The 19657-nt window shown below is 40.9% G+C and overlaps 2 protein-coding genes across 3 annotated transcripts in view; both read left to right on the top strand.

The window, feature by feature from the left end:
• Positions 1 to 3260: 3260 nt before the first annotated feature.
• Positions 3261 to 14617, top strand: lpar3 (lysophosphatidic acid receptor 3). 2 transcript variants are annotated; one of them, XM_061684417.1, is made up of 3 exons: positions 3261 to 3391; positions 4042 to 4787; positions 10240 to 14617. In XM_061684417.1, the coding sequence occupies exons 2-3, from the start codon at positions 4046 to 4048 to the stop codon at positions 10566 to 10568; spliced, it is 1071 nt and encodes a 356-aa protein (XP_061540401.1). In that variant the 5' UTR covers positions 3261 to 3391; positions 4042 to 4045; the 3' UTR covers positions 10569 to 14617. The 2 variants fall into 2 exon arrangements, with proteins under 2 accessions (XP_061540401.1, XP_061540402.1); XM_061684418.1 differs by lacking the exon at positions 3261 to 3391 and adding an exon at positions 3414 to 3493.
• The window catches only part of LOC133406514 (atrial natriuretic peptide receptor 2-like), a 25031-nt gene continuing 18034 nt past the window's right edge, over positions 12661 to 19657 (top strand). The window contains 5 exon segments of the mRNA XM_061684175.1: positions 12661 to 12666; positions 14984 to 14997; positions 15267 to 15297; positions 16760 to 16850; positions 17692 to 17824. Coding sequence (XP_061540159.1) covers positions 12661 to 12666; positions 14984 to 14997; positions 15267 to 15297; positions 16760 to 16850; positions 17692 to 17824 — 275 coding nt within the window.

Genomic DNA, 19657 nt, shown 5'->3' with positions numbered 1-19657 from the left:
ATATAAGATATTCTTCAGAATTTAAATTACTCCACCCAACAAATATCCCAGTACAGTATGTATAGACAATATTATGATGTAGTGTTCAGATGTTTCAAAATCATCCTCTCCCCTCTCCTCACTCATTCTTGTGTCACGATGGCTGCTATCTTCTACATTCAGTTGTGTGGAAGGAAGTGAAGTCTCGGTTACATTTAGTCGTGTAATAGTGTAGTCTAATGGGGAAAAAAGTCAAATGAATATCCATTGCAATGAACTTGTGGCCTTTTGGAGCACGCTGCGTTGTCATTAGCATGATCAAGTTTCACATTGGGAAGTCACTTGCAAAATCAGTCCCATTGACCTCAGGAAAAGGAAATTAGCTTGCTTGCTTAATGTCTTTTTGGGAGAAAATACAATTTGACTTCTTTCTACTGACATTTCCTCCAACTCAAGTAACTTGACGAGATATGAGTCTTCCCCACTACACGTTAATTTCCACCATTGGAAAAATAATACAAATTACTCTAATATCTTCCAAAGTGGCAGCACAGTGAATGACTGTTTAGTACATCCGCCTCACAGGTCTGAGGATCCGGGTTCAAATCCGGCCTCGCCTATGTGGAGTTTGCATGTTCTTCCCGTGCCTGTGTGGATTTTCTCCGGGTACTCCAGTTTCCTCCCACATCCCAAAAACATGCATGGTAGGTGGATTGAAGACTCTAAATTGCCCTTTGGTGTGAATGTGTCCGCGAATGGTTGTTTGTTTGTATGTGCCCTGCGATTGGCTGGCGACCAGTTTAGGGTGTACCCCGCCTCTCGTCCGAAGATAGCTGGGATAGGCTCCAGCACGCCCGCGACCATAGTGAGGAGAAGCGACTCAGAAAATGGATGGTTGGATGGATGCTAAAACCAATTCATCAAGCCATCATATAGTTATTTTGAGGAATTCCTTGATCACAGCTGTCTGTGAAAGGTGATTAGGTAAATAGTTTTGGATATTTCATAATTTTGGGGTGGCCCGCAACTCTGTGTCCCACTAGAATAAATCTGGCCTAACCCTGAGCAGGTCTCGTATTCAGAACCAAAACAGAGCAATCTGTAATAAACTGACACGCTTTATAGCAGTGTTTACTTGAGGATCATAATTAATCATTACTGTGATATGTTCACAAATCAGAACTAGAGACGGAGCAGAAAGTGGAGAAATGTTGCTACTGAAACTAGATTAACTTTATTCATAAGGCATTATTAAGAGAAGTGTTGTTACTGTCTTTCTTTAAAAAACTATTAAACCAATTTATTATTAGTAGCAGTTGTCATAGTAGTTGTCAAGGGCATTGCACCCATGCGGGATGTATGTGTCGCAATGCCCCCACCTAATAGCATTGTGGGATGTGTCAAATGTGGGGCACTAACAATGGACGGTGGGCTGCAAATGGCCCCCAGGCTGCAGTTTTGACACCACAGGTGTAGGAAAAGTCAACTTTAATTATGAAAATATTTCCATGCATGCATTTATACTAAAATATTTGAAGTTACACGAGGAATAATTTTGCTAGATAAATTACATTACAAATTAATATATAGTGGCTAAAAAGTCTCCACACCACTGTTCAAATGGCAGGCTTTTTTTTTGTGATATATTAAAAAAACAAGATCAAGGTAATTTATTATTATTTTTTTAATCAGTTTATTTCAAACGTTTTTTTTAGCAGAGGGAGTAAAAATATACAACTGAGATACTGTGGTTACACAAGAACACACACCCTGATTTAACTGGAATGTGTCTGTGTTCATAATCACATTTAAAATCATGATATCCCAATTAGCACACACTAGCCACCATTTAAAGTGCCTCTGATTAATAAGAAATCAAGTTCAGATGTTCTAGTATGCTTTTCCTTGCATTTCTTTGCTTTCTAGCAGAAGTCTGAAGGGTTTGTGTTTACACTGATGAGTATTTGGAACTGTTCATAATCCCCCCCCCACCCCCACCACCTTGTCTAAGGTCCAGTTGCAGCTGAAGAGAAACAGCTCCAAAGCCATACAAACATACCATTTGGAATGTTGGACAAAATGTTCAACCTTGGTTTCACTGAACCATAACATGTCCCACGTGTGTTTGAGGCTTTCTTTATAAGATAAGGCTTCCTTCCCTCTTGCCACCCTACCATTTCACCCAGACATATGAAGAAGAAGATAGATTGTTGTCATATGGTCTAAGCAGATAGTACTTGCCAGAAATTCCTGCAGGTCCATCAATGTTGCTGTCAGCCTCTGGGTTGCCTCTCTGACCCCTTTTCTTTTCATCTTTTCATCAATTTTGGAGGGACATCCAGTTCTTGGTAATGTCAATGTTATGACCTATTTTCTCCACTTGATGGCGACTGTCTTCACTGTTTTACTCTGTTCCGTGGTATAGTCATTGTCTTGGAAGTACTGTACTTTGTACCCTTTTCCTGACTGACACCTTTAAGCAACGTAATCCCCTCTGTTGTTGAAGCTCTGTGCAGACAACGGCTTGTGCTGTATGAATCGACTACAAAATGTCAAGAAAAGCCTAGTAGAACAGCGGAACTTTACTTGGGGTCAGGGGCACTTTTTGTGTCTCCAATTTTTGAGTTGTAGAGGTTAAAGGTCACTATAATTAAAACGATTTATCTTTAACCCCCCCCCCCCCCCCCATAAAAACCTGGCATTTCACCAGTTTTTGTAACTGTATACTGCTGTGCTTTTTCTCAATTTTACGAATAATTTTGTATATATACAAATACCTTGAGCACCAGCCATCAAAAATGTCTGTGCACGTGCCTGCTGGTCTGTCATAAATTTGGCTACATTATCAGCATGTACCCATTTTAATTTTTTATCTTCCATTGCTTGTTGCCGTGCAAGGTTTTTTCCCCCTTGGAGGCTGGTTTGAGCAGTTTTGCTCAGCATAACAGTCTGTCTCGCCTTCTTGATGCGTTCACGGGCAGCTCGGAAAACGTGTTACAACATGATCAAAAAGGAACTGAATTGTTTTCATTGCTGTAAAAGCGAGGGGACCCATTCCCAAAGAACCCCCTAAACAACGCCCCTGAGTACAGAGTGCGAGTACCTCTGCTGTAAGGTCTTTGAGTTTCAATTGAAACACTATCAAAGAGGAGAAGGAAGAAGAAGGAAAGAGGCGCGGAGGAATTCATTGGAGATGCGGGCGGGCGGGCGGAGTGGCTTGACACACGCAAACGCCCTCTGCGTCACCGCGTCGAAAGCTCCAAACCTCTGTCTTTCCCCACTTGTCTCCACTCGCTTGCCGCTGTCGCCTCCCTCCGTTCGCCCGCAGCTGCGTGGGCAGTAGGCTGGAGGGAGCGGAGGTGGGAAATGGTCGCTTGCCTCCTCGGGTTCGTGACGCAGCCATTCACCTGAGGTGAGCTCACCTTGCTGCCTTTTCTCCTTCTTTTGGTGTCGACACTCCACTCCTCTCGATTCACAGCGACTTTTGGCCCCGCTGTCAAGCAGACCCGAACAGGTTGTAAAGTTTGATGGAACTTGTTTGGGCAAAATTGTACTTTAGACTCTCATACGTGGAAGTATTGTTATTTCGATATGTTTTTTATAATGTACAATATTCTAGATTTGTTTCCCGTATTAAAAATGCATGACAAAAATATGAGTTGTTTTTGGAGAGGCTGGAATGAGTTAATGGTATTTCCATTCATTTCAATGGGGGGAAAGAGTAATTTGAGATAAGAGTTGAGTTCCGAGCAGGGTCACGGAACTCATGAAACTTGTATTTCAAGGCACCGCTGTACTGTAAAAACCCAGAGAAAGATTGATTTCAAAACCAAACGATGAATTGAGATGTAGCGGGGGAAAACTGTGATAGAAAAATTCTTTCCAAGACAGTAAATTAACTTTCATTGAAAATGAACTTCATTCAATGCAGCATTCTACGTTTTGTTTTTTTGTTTTCCCCCCCCCTAAGCTTCATGTACTGGACTAAAAAACTTGATTTTTCTTCATGATTTTCAATGTACAATAAAATACAAAATAATGAAGGTATTTTGTTTTCTGTAGAAAAATGGCCCTGCAAAACCTCACCTGCCATTACGATGAGCCCATGAGCTTTTTCTACAACAACAGCGGCGCGGATGACAAATGGGACAAGACCCAGCTCATTCTGGTCCAAGTGGTGGGCTCGCTGTTTTGCTGCTTCATCCTGCTCTCCAACGCCATGGTCATCGCAGCTGTCATCACTAACAAGAGGTTCCACTACCCGTTCTACTATCTGCTCTCCAACCTCGCTGCCTCGGACTTCCTGGCGGGCATAGCGTACGTGTACCTCATGTTCAACACGGGTGAGGTCTCGCGGAGACTGACAGTGAAAGGATACTTTATTCGCCAAGGTCTTCTGGACATTAGCCTCTCTGCCTCGCTGGCCAACCTGCTTGTCATCGCGCTTGAGCGTTACATCTCCATCATGAACTTTAAAGTCCACAGCAACCTTACGAAGAGGAGGGTAACTCTGCTCATCGTGCTGGTGTGGGGCATCTCCATCCTCATGGGCGCCGTGCCCAGCCTAGGTTGGAACTGCATCTGCAACCTGAGCGACTGTTCCCAACTCGCCCCCATTTTCAGCAGGGGCTACCTGATCTTCTGGTCCGTGTCTAACCTGGTCGTGTTCCTAGTAATGGTGGCTATTTACATGAGGATCTACACCTACGTCAAGAAGAAGACGTCGTTGCTCACGCCACACACCAGCGGCTCCATTAACCGCAAGAGGACGCCCATCAAGCTCATCAAAACTGTCATGGTGGTGCTCGGTAAGTACTGCTCTTGACCCTTTTTGTGATGATTCATACTGTAGAGTGTTCGTGCTGTATGCTGTCTTCAGGTTTTCTTGAATAGCCTCAGTTGCAGGAAATAGTCATTGCTAAAATAACTTCCTGGTAACAAAGACTCTTTGCATACATTTTCTGAGGGACAGGACCAAACGTTTTGTGAGAAAACAATGCATGTTAATGATGCAGCATGATGACCTTCAAAAATCTCAAATTGTACACATGGGGAAATTATGTATATCTTTTGGTGTTGGGAACAAAAACTCAACAACACAACATAATAGCAACTGGGCTACTAATGTCTTTTAGAAAGCATGAAAACCCTGAAACCTTCTTTTCTTCAGTATTTACCATATGCACTTTTTAAATCAAAGATGAGCCATAAATTGATCATGCTCTTCGTTGAGTGGATGATTTGCAACACAATCTCTCCCAGTGGAGTCAGAATACCCATTACAATGTCTTTTTTTTTTTTTTTTAATTCATTCAGTATTAAAATGAGTAGAGATGACAAGAAGTTGCCATGGTAGCTTCACAGAGCCACAACATTCACTCTGATATGCAAGTTCAACACTTAATAAATGCTATGAATAATAAAGTCAAAGGCTTACTGTTGAAGTCATACATTTAAACCACAGTTAGAAAAACAGGTCTCTACATTAGGACTAAACTTCTTGTGGACAAACCTATTTTGGGGGCTTAAGCCCCCTTAAAAATATCTTAAGTCCCCCCACCTCCCCAAAAAATGTTTTGGTTATTTGAGGTCTCTCTAAACCAGTGCTTTCCAATCTTTATGGCGCTAAAGCACATATTTTACAATTGAAAAATCTCATGGAACACCAACAAACAAAAATGTCAACAAAAAGTGGATACATTAATTACTGTATGTACTTCCTGCCATCTAATAGAAGAGCATTTATTTGTTAAATCTGTCACTATGCCTCACTGACATAACTAGCTGAACAAAGAGACATTATTTCTTGTAAATATTTTTTTTTTTGCAAGCAATTACATAAAGTTTTATAATTTCCCACAGCACACCTGAAGAGTGCTTACGGCACACGAATGTGCCCCGGCACACTGGTTGAGAATCACTTCCCTAAACGATTGGGTCGTTCCCTAAATTGCGGTGGTAAAGTGTTTACCTAACAGATTCTGATACAAATAATTTTCCTAACAAGGAACGCATTCTTTTCCATTGACAGAATGTCCCTGAACGAAACTCGCGCATGTAAAGGTACAGGCTGACTTGACTCATTCAATATGACGAACGCACTGACGTATCCCTGCCAATGGCCAATACGTTAATTCGTAAATTAATAGAAAATGGAGCATGCTCTGTCTCTGCATACTGCAATCTCAGCGATGAGTGTGTCGGACTAAATTTCCGAACGTACCCAGACACCGAGGCAAAAGCTAGGATTGATTGGTCTGAGACTAGATGACTAGATGACGTCACGACAGGAAGCAGTCTTTCGATTATAAGAGACTATGACGAAAAATTTGCAGGGTGATCGAGCTGCTTTTGGAGGACCTCAGCACTGAACCTTCATCAAACTTATTTTTTGACTGTATTTTCGAATAAATTGTTAAACTTTTCATCCGGCCTGATCATTGAAGAATCACCTCGACCAGAATAAAAGAACCGGGTATTAGAGGTTCGAATGGTCACCAGGCTAAATCTGGGCCACGGCCTTTCTTTGGTCCTTTTTTTTTTTTTTTTTTTTTTTACCTCTAACAAAATAATGTTTGAATCAATAATCAAAGAAGAACATTTCTTTCCTGTTTCTTGCCTTTCCCTGAACCCTTCGCCTCTGTCATGCAACATCAAAGGGTCTGTAGTTTTAGTGTATCATACAGTATGAAAATGAAATCATTTGAATATACAGTAAACTTATATAATGTACATACAGGTAGCAGTTAAGAACATAAAAGTGTTACTTAAAATTTTGCCCGTAAACTTGGCAACAGTTTGACTCCGGAATGGATTCAAATGCCATATTTTTTATGGGGGAAATGGATTTTACGTGTAGGGAAAAAAAATGGAGGGCGACAAGCGTCCTGAACAAATTGTGTTGATCCTCAGATGTTCCATTGTAGTGGTGGTTGCAATATACGAGTCCTAAAAGTAACATATTGTCAAACGAGGAATTCAGGTGAGACTGGGACTGGAACACTTTTGCTTTTGGGCACGCTTTTATTCCTTCAGTCCATGCAGATTTAAAACGAACAAACACAAACCAAAAAAAACATATAGTCTTGCTGGATATCAAATGCCATTTTTCTTTGACCACATGTGCCCTGTTTGCCCATCCAGATTACTCAATTACTGGATGTGTACACAATGTATTCCAGACTGCTGTATAATTATCTTATCATAAAAAGGACTCTGCTCATCTGCATGTGCAACATGCTGTCCACTAAACACACAACCTTCAGGAAGGAAAACATAAGACAAACATGCACTGTGCACGTTACCACTGGCTATCATATGCATTGCAAACCTAAGATATGAGTTTACCATTCAAATTTCTATAAATATGTTATATGAACATTTCTGGTTTGATAGTCACGTGACCTTTTGGTTCAAATGCAGCTACTACTGGTGGAAGTGCAGACAAGGTGACATTATGTCTTTGAAAGTACACAGTTGGGGTCAAGGGGATGGTTTATGTCACGCAGTTAAACTGTTAACTCTTGCTCAAGTTTGCTGGGTGGAAGTGGAAACTGGACAAACCTGTTCTGTAGTGTCTGCATGTGTTTGGGGTCCAGTTAGAATGAATGATTGCATAAGATTTTGATATGTAGTTAGATGGGTACGACATACAGTAGGCATACTGCATGACTTCACGTTAGAGAAAATAAAATGACCGTAACTAAGCAACAAACTGCGATTTGGTCACTAACAACAGTGGTTGGGATTCTGTTGTGTGCTTATGCTTCTACTAACTAGGGTACTAGTTTGGATGTCTGTCGTTATTATAATTTAATAGCTTGCAGAAAAAGGGAATATATCTGTGACTGTTGGTGCCTTTATTTCTAATTGACATTAAACATATCATGCCACTTCATGTGCTGTCTTTATTCATCTTCTGAAAGTCAGTATCTACCGCCCCAGCCCCTCCAAAATGGTTAAGAAATAGCAGATCAACAAGCACATTCTGCAGAGATTTTTTCCCCCCACCATTAACAGGAATGAAAGAGTCTATATTTTTAAAGAATTTCTAAAAATGTAAAAATTGTATAAGCCATGATAGGAACACATGATCGTGTACAGTAAAAGACTTTGTTTTGTCTGTAGACATGCTGAAGGTAAAAGACGCATTGCCGGTGGAGACAAGTTGAAGCTTGTGGTTTCATTTAGTGCCAAAAATCCCTTTCGCGGCCTTGTTGTGTGCCCAGGCATGTTAGGCTGGATTCACACTGCATGGTTCAAATGGCCCAATTGATTTAAAAAAACTTTTTTTTTTATTGTAAGTGGCACAATTCTGAAATGCGTTATGGCAGTGTGAATGGAGAAAAAAAAACACATGGAATTGAAAATATGTTCAGGTCGGAATCAGGCCTCTTCCAAATGTGGATAAAAATCCAATAATGTATATCATATATCTGCCAATGGGTCATGTGTTCCATCAGTGGAAGCGCGGCCATATCAGATATCTTTCATTTGAAATGTAAATAGGAATAGATAGATATATTGTATTGGGAATTTGGACCAGCAAAAAAAAAATGGAGGGCTTTCATCAAGAAGTGCAACTGCTGTAAAGAAAACAAAACAAAAACAATGGTGGAAGACATCATGCGAGGGATTTATGGCGACCCCTGATGGGACAAGCCGAAAGTCACAACAACACACATTCCCTCTCGTGCCCACATTAAGAATCCCAAACAAGAGTGTATGCTAGCGCTAAAGGTGGAAATACAAACTGGTTTCACTACTTGAGTGAAATCACATCATGGAGTACAGCCAGGCGCTTAGCTCCTCACAGCTACTGATGCACGTCTTTAAAGTGAACAATTACTCAACGAGCATTGCGGGAACACTCGCTTTTGTGAGGCATTATGGCTGTAGAGTACAGTGTTAAGCCATAGCGTGTTTGTTGTTTTGGTGAAATTGGACTAGAATTAGCTAGAAGCTCATTTGCGTCTGTTGTCCCTGGGCTGAGAAAACTCATGTTTCAAAATCTCTCATTCCTAATGTTGAACTATTGAAGTTGGTTGGACTTAATGCTCTTTTTTAAGCATGAGTGGACTATATTTTGTTTTTGTGTTAGTCAACGAGTAGCAGGTTGAAGAAGTACTCATTTACGGTACCTTTAATAGCAGGGAGCTAGCATTGCGCTTATCCTGTATTGAAACAGAGAAAACAAGTAGATCATCTGGTTAACCTGCAGTTCATTTAATCTGAAGAGATGTTGTTGCACTTCTGAAATGTTCTCCAATAACGGTAATGTTATAGTAACTTGGAGGATGCTTCGCTTGAATATAGAGCTGAAATGATAAACCGAATAACTCCAATAATTCGATTACAAAAAAAAAAAAGTCAAAACAGTCTCTGCCTTGAAATTCAGTGATCAGTTTTCCCCACAGACTAATATTACTGCAGACTCACGCACCACACCGTGCAGAATTAAGTTGGTGCGATGGTAGCGAGCCAGGAGGAAAGTGTGCATTAAAGACAGAATCCAAACTTTATGATCATTTCCTACATATAAAAAGAAAAAGCGTATTTAATCTACTGCAAAGCTGAACTAATGTACCACAACAGGACATATGCGATTGCCAACACAATGTATTTGAAGTCAGTTAATTTAATGTAGCCTACCATCGCTCGTTAGAATGTCTTGTAATGCCCCCACAGGTGGTCAAGGACAGACACACCCACCAGTGCATTTTCAATTCTTTTATTGAACAAACTGTAATAAAGTAATTGTGTGATAAGCACATTCATACATGAGTTGCTACGGCCACAACTGACACCCAGGCACTTAAGAGTCAACAAGCAGGCTGGTTAACGGTTAGCCAGTTAACAACCAAATGCTAACCTAAATGCTAAATACTCACAACAGCCAACTCTACGCTGTCATTCGCTGACTCCCACGTCACTCACCAGGACAGGCCCCTGCCCCTTTTAAAACCACACACACTCAAAGACAAAGCTATGATAGTGTGGAACGTGAGGGTGGCGACCCCAAGTGGACAAAATACCCGCATCGCAAATGACATTTTGTTGTTTAATACTTTAAAATCAATTGTATGATTCATTGATGGAATAATCGATTCTAAAAAAATATTTGATAGCTGCAGCCCGAATGACTGAGCCTGAATTACCAGATGGCATACAAATCACCGGTTTCCTTCGTAAAGGAGGCCAATGTTATCTGATCCCAGGCAGAATACTGTAGTGTTTGCTTTCATTTATTTGTCGTTCTAGGAGCCTTTGTGTTCTGCTGGACTCCCGGCCTGGTGGTTCTGCTGCTGGACGGTCTCAACTGCACCAGCTGCAATGTCATGAAACTAAAGCGCTGGCTTCTGCTCCTGGCTGTGATGAACTCTGTCATGAACCCGTGCATTTACTCCTACAAGGACGAGGAAATGTGGACCACCTTTAAGAACCTCATGCGATGCATAGGCAACGGTACTCGACGGCAGCGCTCGACACGGGCCAACGCCCGGCCGCTAAGCTCCGCCCAGGACACGGGCAACAGCCAGCCTCCGTCCGAGGAGACGAAAAACGGCGATCAGGATATCTTCCAGACCTGATAGTGGGATTTGTTCTGAACTTTGAAAAATGTCTGTTCACTTGACGGTGAAAATGCTTCATGAAGATAATGCAGAGATTGGCGTCAACAGGTCTTTATCTTCAAAGAAAGTGCTGTTTGGAGAGAAGTACCAGCACAGGCCCGCCGCCTCAGTCAAAAGCTGCAGCTGTTTTTTGTGACACTGAGAAGAGCCCTGTTGGTGTACCAATATGAATGCAACACTTGTTTTCACTTGTGTCGGAATGTCATCATTTTGGAAACAATCTCTCGAGGGAGAATCCATTCTTCCTCTTGTCGCTGTTATTTGTGGCTGAAAAGAAACAGTAAGAACGACACCATGGTCCAGTTTTTCTTTTACATTCCCAAAAGTAAATAATATGCCAAGGGTGAAGATACTGTCTTGTTTGTTTTTAGTTGGGTAATGTCAGATAGCGGGATATCATGAGGAGTATATACATTTAAGGACTGTTTTCTTAACAATACTGAAGTTCTGCAAACTAAAATTTGTATATTCCATACGGCAACTAATGAGCAATACTGTAAACAGAAGTATGTATGTACACTATCTGGACACTACATTAGGTACACTTACTCTACTGTATGTATGTTGATGTGCAGTGCCGCACTGCATCGTTGTGGTGACTGCAAACTTACAGACTCATACTGTACATTTTTTAATTTATTACCTTTGCCTGCGGGCCAAAGATAATAGTCACTCATAAACTTACAGCTGCTGATTGAGGCAAACTTGTTCTCCCTGTAGAATTTCCCCACATCCGCTGCAGCTCCTTTTAATGGCTGCTGCTGGTTTGTTGAAACAAAGGCAAGAGGCTTGTTTAAAAATAAATAAATAAATACATAAAATGAAACAAACTGGATCCCTGCAGGAGGTTTGTCACACAATACAGTAGATTACCTGCAGGAAGCAGCAAGGACGATATGACTGACGTAGACCACATTGGCCCTTCCCAGACGCTAGTGCTATAAATAACTGATAGGTTTGACAAATACGCCTGCAGACAGCGACTATGACAGTTCAACCTTCCTCATGTAGGATGGCCTCGCTAAAGCTATTTCATGTTTTTACTTGGAAGTGTCCACTTGTTTATGTGTAGGGCATCACAGAGTGGATGAGTCTTTTTAGAGTTCTATTGAAAATTTTAGTTTTATAAAAGACAAATGTAAGAACACCCATGACAAATCTTGTATTTTTTTTTCATGGATGTGTCATTTGATGTGAAGAAAAACCAGCAAGAAACAGTCATGTTAAGGTCATAATTGCAGGCTTGCATCACGAGCTGTATATAGAGGCTACAGCGAGTATTTACAATACCAGGTTTTTATGTAAAAAAAAAAATAATCCAGCACAAGAAACCATTTCAAAACCTACGATGTGTCAGCAAGTTCCAGTACTTCACTGCAAACTATGAGTTTTCCACTTTTGTGGGTCAACCAGCATGTCTATGAGGAGTTCCTGCAGCGTATACTTTGATTAGTGTGTGAGAAGAGGTGAGAGTTGTGGCAGGACATCTTGTGGCTACGTCACCATGACCTGAGCGTCTGACACTTCCTGGCTGAAAAGAACAGTGAAATGCTGACGCAACCTTTCTATTCACCTGACCTGGTTCAGTGTGACTTCACCGCCGTTTTGCCAAGCTCAAGGGTGTCATCGCGGGGACCTGTTTTGAAGACATGGACCACATTAAGTTGGCCATGATGACTGAGCGGTGGAGGGTCCTGGAGGAATCCTTCGATGAGAGCATAAAGGAGTGGCAGAAAAGGCGCAGCTAATGCATTAGACGCCAGGGGGAGTTATTCAAATACAAATAAAAACTGGTAGTTTCAATTTGAAATGAACTACACCTTTTGTGATGAAAGTCCTGGAACATTTCTGACACACCGAGTGTACAACCTGTATAAAAGTGAAACTATGAGTTCCCTGATGTTGTTTGACTTTGTAGTTGTAGTTTAAAATCCTCAGGAGATCACAGGGTATGGTAATCTATCAATTATCTATTATAATTATATTAAATGTTTGTATGAAAAACATTTAGGCCATAAATATAAATCAGTCAAATGGATAAACACTAAAGATGGCGGTAACTGAGCGTACCTTCTTGTGCCACATGATGACATATTCTGCTCAAACTAGTTTACTGCGTGCCTTTCGAAACCTCAAAATGTCATAACTACAGTAAATATTTGTCTTACAAAAAAACATTGAGGCCATAAATATAAATCATTCAGATGAAAACCAGTTAAGTACGGCGGCGGCGGTATTTGAGCACGATCTGTGCTGTGTGACAACACATTCTTGCTTGAGGGGACCATCGTTTAATGGTGGAATCACAAAAAGATATGCAGTACAGTAATACAGTTTAACCTTTAACACACCAAAACTCCCAGCATTAAAATCTGTTTCAAATTGCTATTGCACTACTAAACCACGAGACAAGACAAAACAAACACTAAACAGAAATGTGTTGAGGTTCAGAAGTGAAACAGATTCCCTTCCATGTTCTCTTGCTAAAGCAAGACACTGAGCCATCTTACGCTCAACAGCTGCCACTTGAAGATGTATTGGAGTGCTCAGTCAATTTGGTGTGTGACCTTTCGCTTGCACTCTGCTAACTCAAGCTCTTAAGTGGGAGCAAAACGAGCTGCCTCCAAATTGGATGTCGGTTTAAACAAGTGCCCCAAATCTGGAAACCTCTTCACTAAGTCAGCCATAAAAGAATGAAAACCACTTTGGTTTTAATCCTCTAAACTGAACATACATCCTTGAGGAGCAGGGGAAAAGGGGTTTTGTACAGAATACTTGTAAAAAGTCCGTTTTCAGTTCAGAGTTCGGACCTTGTTAAAGTTGAGTGGTTTCCATTCATAAGATGCTGCATGAGAAAAGTGAGGACTGTTCAGCATCCAGCTGTCTGCTGCCACTCGCATTTTTGCAAAGCCAGAAACATGTCCACTACTTCAAAGTGTGCGGTGGTAGGCCTTTTTATTGCCACTGTCCTGTAATTATGCATTCTCTGGAGGGAAAAAACGAAATTCCGCCCGTTTTCTGAAACATCGTCTTTTCATTTGCTTCTAAGCTCACGCAAAATAGACAAATAGGTCAAAAATGCACATTGTTATAAATAAACCTTTTTGTCAGTCAGATGAGTGATCAAAAAGAATAATTTCTGCGGAAAAATAATTCTTACGTTCAAGATCATACACAGGGATCTGTTTTCGGAGACAGCACATCTGTGGCAAGGTGCAAATGGAAGCATATTCTGATTTTCATGCAAGTGCAGGGTTTGGCAGACCGGTCTGTACCAAGCTGGGCCTTCTGGTGCAGAAAGGGTGTGTCCTTGGCGATGCGCCCAATGGAGTGACAATTTGGTGGCAGAAAGTCGGTCTAAACTTAGTTCTGCACTCAGACCACATCTAACTGCAGGCGCAGGATAAACTCGCTGGTCTAACGCGATTTTGGGGAATTTGATCGGAGCAAATCTTTTTCTGACAGAATAAGTAAGGAAGCAATCTTGTCTTTGTGTGTTTTTATTACAAAAAAGAAAGAAGTCTTTGCAAAGAGAGGAAAAGGTACAAGTCTTATGAGTTGTCACCCCTTACTGAAGCCCAGACAGAAAACCCCTTTGTTATATCGAAGTGAGAGAGACAGAGAAGGAAAGCAAAACAATGATCTTTGTCCAGCTGCTCTCAACCTATGTTTATCGAAAAACAGCTAGTAGTCACAATATGGCTAGGAACAATTAGTACGCACAGCTAGTAGTCTCAATGTAACAATAAAGAAGGTTGTATAAAACTAATAGAATATTTGGTATATATAAAACATACATTTTGCAACTCAAAAGAAACAGAGACACTGAGGTCTGCGCACATCAGTATTTAAATCGCCAGCGGTTATTACCCGCTCATTCTGTATTTATTAAGGGTACACGCTCACATTGGACCTCATTCACTAATAAAAGCATAGAAATATTTTTAATCTTACTCTGCACAAGTTGAGCGTGTATGCAAAATCACTGTCAGATTAATGACACGTGTGTACTGACCAATTTTCTTCATCTACTTGTGCTCATAAACTGCGATCTGCATAAACCGTGTGTGTGTGTGTGTGTGTGTGTGTGTGTGTATATATATATATATATATATATATAGTTAATTAAATATACTGTAGATTTATGCTTAACTTCTTGACATTGATAATAAACCTTCCAAATAAGCTAAAAAAAATGAATAGAAATGTACTCATAATCATGTTTACCAAGGGATACATATCTAGTTAATTCCGATTAAAGCTGACTGTTATTGACAACTTTCACACACATAAACGCTTCATAACTCAAGCTGATGACTTGAATTTTGATTGGAGAGCCACTTGTTCTGATTGGACAATTGGGGACATCGAAGAGGTGGGTGCAGGTGGAGAAGGTCACGCACATGTGAGGTCACTCCCTCAGTCAGCTATCAGATGGTCCATGGAGACCGCAGACTTGGTCATGGCTCTGTGGACAGCAACATCCATCTTCCTGGCTTTCTTTCTGGTGAGTTCTCACACTGCACAGGATTTATTGTATCTGCACTTTTAATAGTGTTTAGTCGAGAAAATACACATGGATCATGATCAAATTAGAGATCTTTGCTGTTGTGTGAAACAAGGGCAAGATTATTCTTGCAATTATTGTTAAATCGGCGTTATACTCGTGTGCGTTTGTAATTTGTGGGTCACTGGTAATTGGTGACTTCAGTGTGACAACTTTTGGGGGAAAATAATATGTTTTTAAACTTTTTCACATGATATCTGATGACATGTTTAACCTTCAGGAGCTTGTATTGATAGGTCTATCTCCCGCCCCTGTTAGGGACAAAGACAAAGGTATTGCAAAGTTTCAAAATTGTTTATATTCAGCCTTTCTTGGGCATTGTGTCCCTTATATGAGTGTGTAATTTTTAAATTAAAAAGGAAGCAAGAATGATAGAGATTGACAAGTGTTTTATTTTGTGAAATCTTTTAGAGAGGGAAAGTAAAAATAAAGAAATGAGCTAATGGAGACCGTTTTACAGTATAACTGGGGGTGTGGCTGCATTTGCATATTGAATTAACCATCCATCCATCCATCCATTTTCTGTACCACTTCTCCTCACTAGGGTCACGGGCGTGCTGGAGCCTATCCCAGCTATCTTCGGGCGAGAGGCGAGTTACACCCTGAACTGGTTGCCAGCCAATCGCAGAGCAAATAGAAACAAAGAATTATTCGCACTCACTTTCACACCTAGGGGCAATTTAGAGTCTTCAATGCATGTTTTGGGAATGTTGTAGGAAACCGGAGTACCTGGAAAACCCCCACGCAGGCACGGGGAGAACATGCAAACTCCACACAGGCGGGGCCGGGATTTGAACCCCGGTCCTAAGAATGGGGCAGATCTGCTAACCAGTTCTACACCATGCCGGCATTGAATTAATCAATCACATTCAAATTCATGTTAAATGGGAGTTAGCACACACCTCCCACCTTTTAAAGTGCCTCTGATTACTATTACAGTATAACAGTCTAAATTTACTGTCCTCTCAAAATAACTTAATATACAGACAATGTCTAAACCACAGGCAACAAAAGGGAGAACACTCCTTGGGGAGACTGTACAATTTGTGGCAAATTAGCCATTTTCCATCCCTGTTGTCACGTGACTCATTAATTTCACACGGTCTCAGATGTGAACAGGGAGCAGGTGTGTTAAATTTGATTTTATCGTTCTCACAGTTTCATAATATACAATTTTACCCTTTTTTTATTCTTGCCTATTGACCGCTGGAGATCACATGGTTCTGGGCCCTTGACGGCATAGTGGTTCACTCAGCCGACTTCGGTGCAGGCAGTTTCGGTATGAATGTCAGTGTGAATGGTTGTCCGTCTCTATGTGGTCCGTGATTGACTGGCGACCAGTCCGCGGTCTGCCTACCGGCGGATGTCAGCCCGAATGGACTCCAGCTCCAAGCGGCCCTGAACTGGAGGAGTGGTGTAGAAAATGGATAGTTCATGGTTCTATTGCCTTACAGTAGTAGTCCATTTTGAATTAAGTTACCAATATGGTTCCGTGTCCTATTAAGGGGGAAAAACATAAATGATAATGTCCTGTTGACACACATTATACCCTTGTTACCTTTGGATAAAATTATTTGTCCAGGGTGTTCATTGCTGGCATGATCTGGACAACACAGAGTATGACTGCTGGCCAAGCAACAATCCAAATGATTTCAACATGATCAGCTGCGGTGGTATGTGTTATTACCCATGGCTTTTTCATTAGATGGCCTCTTTTGAAAGTATTTGCCACTTATTCACTGCATTGAGCTATTTTTTAACCCTTGTAAATAAAGATAATGTTAAGTGGGGGTTGAATCATTTTGAGTGCAACTCTAGTTATCGCAGGTGACTTTACATTTGTGTCGGCAACGGAGTTTTGTTGGAGAAAAAAAATCTTAAATTTCAAAGAGCATTAAATGGCTTGCTTTTAAATTGAACCGCTGAAATTCACAGCAGGCTATAGCAACTGCCACATCCACATCTTTAAAAGCATCCAAAGTTGGTGAGAATGTTTTATTTTTTACAAAGAAAAACAATGATTTTTCTTCATTTTGGCTTTTGCTTTTGCTTGCTTTAAAAAATTATGGTAATTGTTTTCATTCTAATTATTTTTTTTTTTTTAACAATATCTGCCTCAAGGCGACTAGTTGCTAAGCATAATTCATATACAAATGACTCGACGACCATTTTGAGGTTAGAAACAGCGCGTGGTGTAAAAATACGTCATTACACAAGAAGGCACACTGTTATCGCAGTACTTGTTGTTTTTCATTTGACTGTTTTTTAAGAACTGTTTTTCATACAAATATTTACTCTAATAATGACTTGACAACTGCATCAATAATAATAATCCATAATCAACTTGGGTCCTGAGTGTGCCTACCGAGAAGGGTCAAGAAAAGTGTACAGCAGCCTGCAGGAAGACAGTCAGGCAGACACACACTAAAGAAAGGATTTAAATATAATGAATAAGCCTGATTGAATGTACATAGGGTTCCTTTGACACATGCATGTGTGTTGCTGTCTGGTCAGGTCTGGAGATGGCTTGGGTGCAGCGCCCTCCAGAGAAAGTCACAAATGGCGAGGAATTCAATGTTTCGTACACAGTCACAGCCGCAGATTCCTTCTATGACTACGCTGTCCGCAACAGGATTTTCCAGTTCAGGTGAGTGAGTTTCATCAACATTTGGAATGTCTGCCGTGGCCAGATTGTTCATACGCACACACGTGCGCGAATGACTTACTGTACGTGTGGGACGGTGGATGACTGATTAGCACATCTGCCTCACATTTCTGAGGATCTGGGTTCCAATCTGGCCTCGCCTGTGTGGAGTTTGCATGTTCTCTCCGTGCCTGTGTGGGTTTTCCTCGGTTACTCCAGGTTCCTCCCAAAGACGTAGTAATACATTTTCACAAATCCATCTATTTAGTGCCAAAGACGTATTAATACGTTGTCCATGTTTCTTTTTAAAAATTGTAATAGAGGCTGTGGTGCAGCTCCACAATATGTATCATCAATATGTATCAATATGTATATGTATGATAAATAGACAGTTAGATGGCAGCAGTTGATCAGAGCTTTGTCAGGACGATCCGAGGAAGACGACAACTGTTGAGGGCCCATGTGGGCGTGCTGGGGAGTTGGAGGCGCGTGGTTGAGAGAGAGTGATGGTGATTGACAGTTAGAGCGAAAAAACATGGATAAATACAGACAGCTTACTCTAAAACAGAGTTTTGCTATCACCAAAAAGGATGACAATGTACCATCCTCATCCTTTTCCCAAAAAAGAAAGGGATGACACTACGACAACGAACGGCGTGTAACGCTGGTTGCGTCAAGCATTCGAAGGCCCGTGGTGAGATCGCGACCATATCATGGTCCACTTCCCCCGACATGTCTACTGCTAACGGACATTCAGACTTGGATTACAATGAGCCTGATCCTGGTGCATCCTTATCTGGGAGCAGCAGCGCGGCCTCCCCTGAGCCCCCAGAAAGTCACGGAAGAGGTAAGAACTTGCTAACTTCAAATCTAACATCCATAGCCTGAGCGATTACTCCCGTTTACCATTTTTATCATGCAAAGTGCACAAAAAAGCACGACAGTTTGTCCTACGATACCACACGTTTACAAATGTTGCATCCTGTAGACAAAAACGTGGAGCATCGATAGCGAGAGGAATTGGATGGATTTTTTTTATTGTCATTCTTTAATTTACAGACAGTAGTGTACAAAATTACAGTTTTCAAACAATGTGATGTGTGTAATGTCGAATTTTTTTTTTACCTTTCCTCATCGCACTGTAGCAACGACATAAATGTTTTGTGGTCATTTCTATAAATTGCAGTTGGTGCAACCAGCAGCAGATGCACTCCCACACCTGTTGGCAAAAAAGGTGAAAAAAGCATTTTTCTCCATGTCACAATGCATCAGTAATATTGTTTAGTTTATGCTTTTATTTTTTTATCATTCTCAGGAGGTGCATCAAGCAGTGGTGGGGCTGTTCATGCCTGGTCGTCTGCTGACTGAGAACCCACAAAAGTCCCACACGCACACACCCACACACACACACATTCACACTCGCATACACACACACGCACGAATATACACACACAGCTGTACATATTTAAAAGTTCATGCCTCAGCAATTTGAAAATGCATGTGCTATACTTGTAAATAAACTGTTATTTTGGAATCAAAATACCCTTTTTTGTTGTTTATGTTGTTATATTGTAGGAAGGCATTCTTTAGAAATTTGAGCTATCATTAAAAAAAATGTTTTTAACAACATCAAAGGGAAAGTTTTGCTTGAAATGCATCGTTTCACAAAAAGCTTTTTCTCTGTTTGTTTTTTTTTACCCATATTTAACTGCTGTTTACTAAAGAACGGTAAAAGGTAGAAATTTATTTTTTTTCCCTGATGAAAGAAGAGGGTTAAATCTTTCTTTGGTAGGTTCCATGTTTCTATAGCTATAGAACAAAAATCAATCAAAATTG

This window comes from Phycodurus eques, chromosome 8, assembly GCF_024500275.1.
Source record: "Phycodurus eques isolate BA_2022a chromosome 8, UOR_Pequ_1.1, whole genome shotgun sequence".
Classification (NCBI taxonomy): Eukaryota; Metazoa; Chordata; class Actinopteri; order Syngnathiformes; family Syngnathidae; genus Phycodurus; species Phycodurus eques.
The sequence above is the reverse complement of the archived record's forward strand: the minus strand, read 5'-3'. Positions and strand labels throughout refer to the sequence as shown.

What these genes read in the sequence shown, in the direction of transcription:
- lpar3 (XM_061684417.1), top strand. Translation starts at nt 4,046, where the DNA reads ATGGCCCTGCAAAACCTCACCTGCCATTACGATGAGCCCATGAGCTTT. An exon ending in AACTGTCATGGTGGTGCTCG is followed by an intron (nt 4,788 to 10,239) that starts GTAAGTACTGCT and finishes TTGTCGTTCTAG; the next exon opens with GAGCCTTTGTGTTCTGCTGG.